The 8586-nt window shown below is 37.7% G+C and overlaps 1 protein-coding gene across 1 annotated transcript; it reads left to right on the forward strand.

Moving 5' to 3' along the window:
- Nucleotides 1-4725: 4725 nt before the first annotated feature.
- LOC147609456 (mavicyanin-like) lies at nucleotides 4726-7217 on the forward strand. Its single transcript, XM_086787754.1, has 2 exons — nucleotides 4726-6057; nucleotides 6416-7217. The coding sequence occupies exons 1-2, from the start codon at nucleotides 5865-5867 to the stop codon at nucleotides 6820-6822; spliced, it is 600 nt and encodes a 199-aa protein (XP_086643880.1). The 5' UTR covers nucleotides 4726-5864; the 3' UTR covers nucleotides 6823-7217.
- The last annotated feature ends 1369 nt before the right edge of the window (nucleotides 7218-8586 follow it).

Raw genomic sequence — 8586 nt, forward strand, 5'->3', positions numbered from 1 at the left:
CATTATGCTTTCTTTGACTCTTATTTTTTCTTTCTTTGAAATTTACCTTTCATCCCGAATTTGGGGAATCAAGGTCATGAAGCTTTTTTGGCACCCCTCTTTGGGTTGACGGGCGCTTTGGACCCATAAACGAAAGGAAGGTAGTAGACGAGGCCCACCATGGTAGTGAGCATGGAGGGGAGACGTACTAGCCTGCATTAGTGACAAAGATACTATTGGTCTTGTAGAAGAATTCATGAGTCATGAAGGCCTTTCAAGAGGAAAGTCATGTCTTATAGTTGTAAGCCATGTTGTAGAGAGTTAATATGAAACCACAAAACCATCGTGTTCTCAATCATATTTTAGTATGTTAAACTTGCAAAAATTTATTTTGAGGTATTTATAAATTTTTTTGTCTTGGTATAGTGCACAATGTTTAATGCTTTGTGGGCGGAGGACAAACATTTTCGCACACAAAGGATTGAGAGAAGAGGAACACCTAAGATTGTGGGGTAATTGCACGCTTTGAGGAAGCCAATGGAGCCATGGATGATTATTGTGGATTGATCCAAAATATCATTAAGCTTGAATTTCGAAGCTTCTTTGTATATATTTTGGATGTTAAGTGGTTTAAGGATGTGGGAAAGAGGTCCTAATGTGCAACAATCAAGTGTCATGCAAGTGGCTTTGTGACCATTGACTCTACAAAGTTTTGGCAAGGAAAGGATGGGACTCTAGTGCTACCACAACATTGTGAACATGTACATATAATTATTGGTAATTACAATATATGCATTTATAGATAGTAGAGATGTAATTTTTTTGTATGATGTACCTTTGTGCTTGAATAGGTTGTGTACCAATAATTGACAATAAGAGATGGTGGCATATAATCCCAATCTCACCATGTTCAAGAGCCATTTATAGTACATTCACCCACATTGAGCATATGGAGGAGCACGTCAACTCAACGATGGAGGGAGATAGCTTGGAAAACATTGATGATGATCGTGCCATTGGAGATGATGATCGTGCTATTGGAGATGATGATATTGCCTCTCATAGTGATGATTCTAGTAGTGGGATGGATCTCTTTGTAGAATTCACTTTTGGACTGCTTTTCATGGAGGTTCAAGATTTTTTTAAAAAAAAGCTTCACTTTGATGAAAAGATGTGGGGACTGAATCATTGTCCTTTGGATTGTTTTTCATGGCATTACTTGATATACCTAAGCCTTTGCATGTATCCATCCATTTCACCACATTAATCGATTTATACCTATTTCTTTTCTCTTTCCTTAGCATATTTTTCCTTGCAAATATGCTTTCTAAAGATTCATTTGTATATAAATGCACCAAAAAATCATGCATATTATCAAAATCTTGTGCACATAGTTTAGCAAATGATATTTTTAGGGATTGAAGATTCTGTTTTTCTTTGCAAGGTCCACAATTGTAAGTGCATAGGAAATTGTTGCAAACTGCGTCTATAAGCGCGTCTGTAATCGCGTCTATGCTCGCGTCTATAAGCGCATCTAATTTCAAAGGAAGTAGACGCGTCTATAAGCGCGTCTAATTTCAAAGGAAGTAAACGCGACTATAGACGCAAACGTAACTTATGCGTCTATAAGAGCGTCTAGTTTCAAAGAAGTAGACACACTTATAGACGCGAGCATAGACACTAGTATAGACACCTCCGTAAGTGCGTCTATGCAGTGCGTCTATGCTTGCTTTATGTTGTAGTGTTAAAGCTAACATTTTCATTGTATGTGCCGCATGGGCTAGTTGAATTAAAAGGATCAAAACATATTAACTATTTGTGCACCACTAACTTAACATATTAACTATTATGTGCCTCATGGGCTAGTTGAATTAAAAGGATCAAAACATATTACCTATTTGTGCACCCACTAACTTATAAAGACATCGCATGCCTTATTAAAAACCCTATTTTGTTCTCTTTGTTGATTGATTGCTAACCCATGTTACACCTTGTATGGCCCATAGATAATTAATTCTATACCTTAATGAATGCATGTCAAAAGTTTAACTAAAACTACATGAGGATAACCTTAATATGATGAATCTGCTAATCCTAATTAAGATATGAAAATGTTTGAGTAGCGATGTGAAGCCTTGAAAATCCAAATTGACACATACATTGAATATATACTTAGTGGGAAAGGCTAATCGATAGTCCATTACCTTGATACCTATGATTAAAGTAAAATTTCATGCACAAAACTTGAAATTGTTCATAGGGTTGCATAAGTAATAAGATTTATTCAAAAATACCATGGTAACCATTGTGACTAGATTAAAATTTCAAAAAGTTAATGATTCACATTCTTATGATTCATGCTAGCCAGACACACCATTAATTTCAAATATTATTGTTCATGGGACATCTATTAAATCTATCAACAAATAAATCCCCTTTGAAAGATCAAATGTGCATCAAAGAAACTACTTGTCACATGTTAGTCAAAAAGGTGAAACTTTCTTTCTCTAGGTTTCTCTCACTCCATAGGGACATGTTTCACCATTTGTTGCAAGGAATGGAATCATGGAATGTATAAAGAAGTATTAAATCAACCATTTGTTACAAGGGATGGAATCGTTAAATTTATAAAGTATTAAATTAGCAAACTTGTTTAAGTAGACACTCCCTTTTTGCAAACTTTTAGTTTCTTTTTGCAAATTATAGGTTTGTGTTGTGATAAATCCTAAGATGTCATTCTTGTCATAGTATTTTAAGACACATGATTGAATATTTTATTGATATAAACACAAGATTGAATTTATCAATAATATACTTATTTCCCAAGATATATGAGACTATGATGAGGTTGGGTAAAGTTTTTCTCTTTAATCCCATGAGCTAGCATTGCTTCATTTGTGCGTCATTGAGCTTCTCCTAGTCCTCAAATCGTGAAACTTGGGTTTTTTATGCACAAGATACAACACTTCCTTAGGTTTTCACTCTATCATGTAGCTTTTTATTGTGCTACACTCCACCTAGGGCCTTGCCTAGAGAATCCATAGATAAAGACTACCTTGATCATAAGAATGTGAATCATTAACTTTTTGAAATTTTAATCTAGTCACAATGGTTACCATGGTATTTTTGAATAAATCTTATTACTTATGCAACCCTATGAACAATTTCAAGTTTTGTGCATTGTATAAATGCAATATCACCTAGGTTTACCTTTCTATATAAAGCATAAGCATATATATGCTTAATTATTGAATTTGAGCACCCTCAATGAATGCCTATGTGTGAATGACCATGCGATGGTGATTTTTTTTTAAAATGTATGCTTCATAATCATGCTACTTGTAAGTTTTGAAAAATACGACATACGTAGGAGAAATCTTGAAGATTTAATCTAGTCAAAATGGTTGAGATGGTGTTCTTGAATCTTATTGTTTATGTAAACATGTAGCCCTATGAAAATTATCCAAGTTGTGTGCATTGTATAAATGATGTATAAATGCAATATCACCTAAATTTGCCTTTTCTATATAAAACAAGCATAGGCATATGTTTAATTAATTTATTTAAGCACCCTCAATGACCATGTGATGGTGCTTTTTTTCTAGTATGCTTCTTCATGACCATGCTACTAATAAGGTTTGAAAAAAAAGAAGAAATAAGTAAGAGAAATCAAGAAAAGATTTTAGATAAACCCAATTTAAACACTTGTACATATAACGACTAACCCAATTTAACCACCTATACATGTAATGACTAACCCAATTTAACTGCCTACATATGTAAGCATTAACCCACCAAAGAACGTACATGCATACCATATATTCAAAGACATGTACTCACAAAAGACATAGCTTTATGAAAAGGAAGTCATGTTTGATTTAAAAGATCAAAATTTATAGTATTCAAAAGCTATACCATGTAAAGTAGAATGTCCAAACCAAAATATCATCATGACGTTTGGACCATTTTACCTTGGCAAACTTTTTCTTTATCTCTACTTGTTGGGAAGGTACATTAATACATTATAAATAAACTCTTTGTTTGTCTTTAGATTTTGATATTTTTTTAACAACCTTAGAATTTCTCCTTGTATTGACTAATGAAATTCTGATTATATCATAAAAGTCATTATTAAAGCATCCAAAAAGCCCTCATTATTGTAGTGTATAATCTTGAGATAGTCTCAATATTGTTTCTAATATTGACACATGTAGCTTAACTTTAGACTCATTATGTGAGCTCACCCCCATAGAAGGGCCCTTCTTGATTGGCCTCTCTTAAACTACTTAAGAAAAAGGTTACGCATCTTTGAATTTAAAAAAAGGAGCAATTATAATGTATCCACTTCAAATGCATTTATAGAAGCAAATCAAGTGTCAAGTCCTCTCTTAGGTAACCTCAATTTGCACCATCCTCTTAAGGGAGTCTAGGATATTACCTTTAAAAGTAAGGACTAATTTTGTGAAGTATCCTTCAGATGCATTTAGAAGCAATTCACATGTATTGATACACAGTGATAGTGAAGTTTTTAAATTTGTTTTTCAAGCCGTTTTAAAATTTAAGCACTTGCGTCCCCAGTGGCGTAGTTGAGTTGGTAAGGCCTTGGAATTCCCAATTTGAGGGCATTGGTTCAAGTTCTATTCGCTAACCGTTGGTGGTGGGACGTGCTAGTGTGATGTAAAAAAGAGGGTGGGTAGGTCTTGCCCATTTTCCACCAAAAAGAGAGTACTTGTTTTTAGAGTCTTTAAACAAATGGATGTGATGAGTGGGCAATTTTTTTTGTAGGATGCCTATGGTAGAGACATGGGTCGTGGTTTTTAGTTTTGTGGCAAGGCTCTTTGCCCAAAGGTCTAAAGATGGGTGGGCTTCTTACTTGTTGCTACTCCATGTTGGTTAGCATTCTAGGGGCAACAATTTGTACTAATTTTTTAGTGTGTACTGAAGCATCCTCAAAGTATTATAACTTTTAAGTTATGGAGGGGTGCTATGTTCCATTATTAAGAGTATAATATTGAGCCAAGACATTTTTGGCAAGGGAATGGACTTAACTGAAGCCTTGGTGGAACTCGAGATTAGGCACCATTAAAATTTCATTCAACTTTTCAACAAATAGTGTAGGAGAGGAGTTGGTGGGATGGCACTCTCAATCTTCCTCATGCCATGCCCCTGTACAACTCTCTCTCTCTCTCTCTCTCTCTCTCTCTCTCTCTCTCTCTCCATCCATCCATCACACACCAACAAACTTGACCAAACATCTAGCCAACCTGAATGGGGTGCTAAGTTCTAACTTCTCTAGCATGCATAGAATCTCTTGTTGGAGTGCGTGTTGGGGTTGCCATGCGAGTCATTCCTGCCTCCTGACAAGTTTGAGGTGGTTGCTTTGTTGTTATCTTGGTGTATGATGATGACACTGCCAAAAAAAAAAACATAATAAGGGAACCATATAGGAGTGATAGGTGTGCTAAAGTCAGTTGATATAAGGTGCCATCCACGATGTTGTTATACCAGCTAAAGCAACTAGTGGGGGTAGTTTGGCCTCATTATCATCAATAATCACCCCCAAAAAAAACAAAGGAAAAATCACGAGAAGGAAGTCTCTCATGTCTGGTGGGTTTGAGAGTGGCTGCTTACCAGAAAGAAAAGTCCTGAAAAGCTTGCTTTCTGGTCACTCCATTGACGTGGGCTTTTCAATGCAGTGAGGTGGGCACCATGCCACCATGTTCTGTGCTGTCCTCTCCATTTAAGACAGCGCCAGCCCACCCTTCTCCGAACCGCTTCTGCAGAGAGCTCAACATACCTCTGCACACAGCAGTGCCACCCTTACTTATCCACCCCTCGCGGCGCCTCCTGCACCCGCCTTTGCCACTCGTTAATCACGCTTCGCCATGGCTTCCCACAGCATCATTAGCCCGTTCCCTTTCTCCTCTCTCTTTCTTCGCCTCGCTGCATTCCTGTCCCTCGCCAGCATTCCTGTGCTTGCTACACAATACACTGTCGGCGGCTCCTCTGGCTGGAGCACTGGAATCGACTACACAACTTGGCCTTCTCAGTACACGTTCAAGACAGGAGATACGCTTCGTAAGTTTCATAATTACATCATTATGATAACCCTAATTATTAATTACGACCTGCAAATGACTAATCAAAGCCACGGCTTGATCATCAACCGTTAATATCCTATGATTTACGCTAGCTAATCTTTGATCATTAGGTAGTTCAATAATAACTGCAGCAGAGCGACTTGCAAATGATTAATCAAAGGTTAATGATCGATGATTTGATTACGCTAGCTAATCTTTGATCATTATGTAGTTCAATATTGACTGCAGTAGGGCAACTTGCAGATGATTAATAAAAGGTTTGATCGTTAACGTTTAGTAATCTATCATCTGCGCTAGTCAGCTAACTAATCTATGCCGCCCACATGTTAATGCAGAATTCACCTATTCGGCCGGGCTACACTCGGTGGTGCAGGTGAGCGAGGCGGACTATAAGAGCTGCAGCACAGCAAACGCCATATCCTCTGCTACAAGTGGGAGCACCATCGTCACGCTCGACAAGGCACAGACGTACTACTTCATCTGTGGAACGGCGGGGCATTGCCAAGGGGGCATGAAGGTGAGTGTGGCGGTGAGCGGGGCGGCGTCTTCCACCCCAACGACGCCTAGCACGCCAAGCTCTACGCCCACGTCCTCCACTCCTTCTTCACCTTCCACGTCCTCTTCACCATCCACTCCAAATATACCTTCAGCTTCCCCTCTTGCAAACCTTTCCTTCATGCTTACACTACTTCTAGCTGGTGGTGCAGCCATGGCCATCTCTTATACCACTCTCTCCATGTGAACTCCCCCATGGTGTAGCCATGGTCATCTGTTGTACCTCTCTCCATGTTAAAGCTCACCCATGACTCCTTTATCTCCTACGCTAGTACTCCACACCACCCTCTCCATGACTCCTTTATCTCCTACACTAGTACCCCACACCACCCTCTCCATTGTTCACAACTACGTCCATATAATTGCCCCATGGCTATGCCTCCTCGTGGTTGGAGTTCACCCTTTATCTTTACCTTAGATTAGGACTGTAGCCTAGAAGTGATCTACCCACACTATGCATATCATCTCTCCAATTTTGTTGTTATCTTGCATAAATAAGCGCCAATACTAGACTTTTTCTTGTATTAACCTTAAAATCTATTAGAAATGCTCAAGGACTAAAAAATTTCAAAATTGCATAAATAAGCGCCAATACTAGATTTTTTCTTGTAAAATAACCTTGAAATCTATTAGAAATGCTCAAGGACTAAAAAATTTAGAATGCTCAAGACCTAAGAGTGTGTTATTATAAGGCGATGGTGTTGTCAATTTTGTTAGAACAAGAGACTAGAGAAAGAGAGAAAGAAAGAAGCTTTTCTTACGAACAATCCCAAGAGACCAGATATGATCTATCCGAGAGGAGTGGGATTCGAACGTAAGACGTGTTGAATAACAACGCCATAAGCTAACCAATCTACCACATTTGGAGAGAGAGAGAGAGAGAGAGAGAGAGAGAGAGAGAGAGAGAGAGAGAGAGAGAGAGAGAGAGAGAGAGAGAGAGAGAGAGAGAGAGAGAGTTCATATACAATTTGCATACACATGCCAAATTCTACACATGAGGCTTGATCTCTTTGATGCACTAAAATATTTTTTACAAGGCCACAAAGTACCAATGCATATGCTTTACACTTAATTAGAGTGTAGTCACTTCACGTATATTGCTACAAAAGAAACCTCATCAACACGCATGGGTCCTATACACAAACACAATCAAGTGATGACTTCATTGAAACTAGTACTAAAATAACATATTTTTGATGCACTAAATCAAATATTTTTTACAAGGCCACAAAGTACCAATGCATATGCTTTACATTTAATCGGAGTGAGCTCTTTGATGCACTAAATCAAATATTTTTTACAAGGCCACAAAGTACCAATGCATGTGCTTTACATTTAATTGGAGTGCTAGTCACTTCACATATATTTCTACATAAGAAACCCCATCAACACACATGGGTCCAATACACAAGCACAATCAAGTGATGCCTAGTACTAAAATAACATATATAGTGTATGCACATGTATGATGGCATAGGCAAAGGCTTTTGCCCACTATATGCTACTTTGAATCAATATGGGCTGGAGATAAATGAGAGATCCACACTAGGTCATTTTGTCATTTTCAAAAAAATAAGGCAAAAGTTACAGTTACAAGGTGGGCTAACCTTATTTGTCCACTTTGTTATGAATTTGTCTTTGAATGTTTTCAATGCAAAAAGCTCTAAGAGCCCCAATATCTCCCAAGGCTAGTGCGAAGAGCAGGGAATGGATTTTAAGCTAAGCCGATTTATCAAAAGGGTTAGGAGAGAAAAAGGCAAAGAAGTTAAAATAAAAAATTGCTAATAGTGTTAATGAAAGAGATTTAAAATTTCTCTTTGGCGGAACACATTGTTGCTCCCACTAAACCCTTCACTTTGAAGGTTTTAGTCGAGCTTTAGAAAAATAGGGGGCCATTTGCTTTGATACAAAGTTAGAGAAAATATAATCCTACTACTTTGAAAAATCTTAA

The sequence above is a fragment of the Cibotium barometz genome, chromosome 51 (genome assembly GCF_041138505.1).
Source record: "Cibotium barometz isolate CiBa-2024 chromosome 51, ASM4113850v1, whole genome shotgun sequence".
NCBI lineage: Eukaryota > Viridiplantae > Streptophyta > Polypodiopsida > Cyatheales > Cibotiaceae > Cibotium > Cibotium barometz.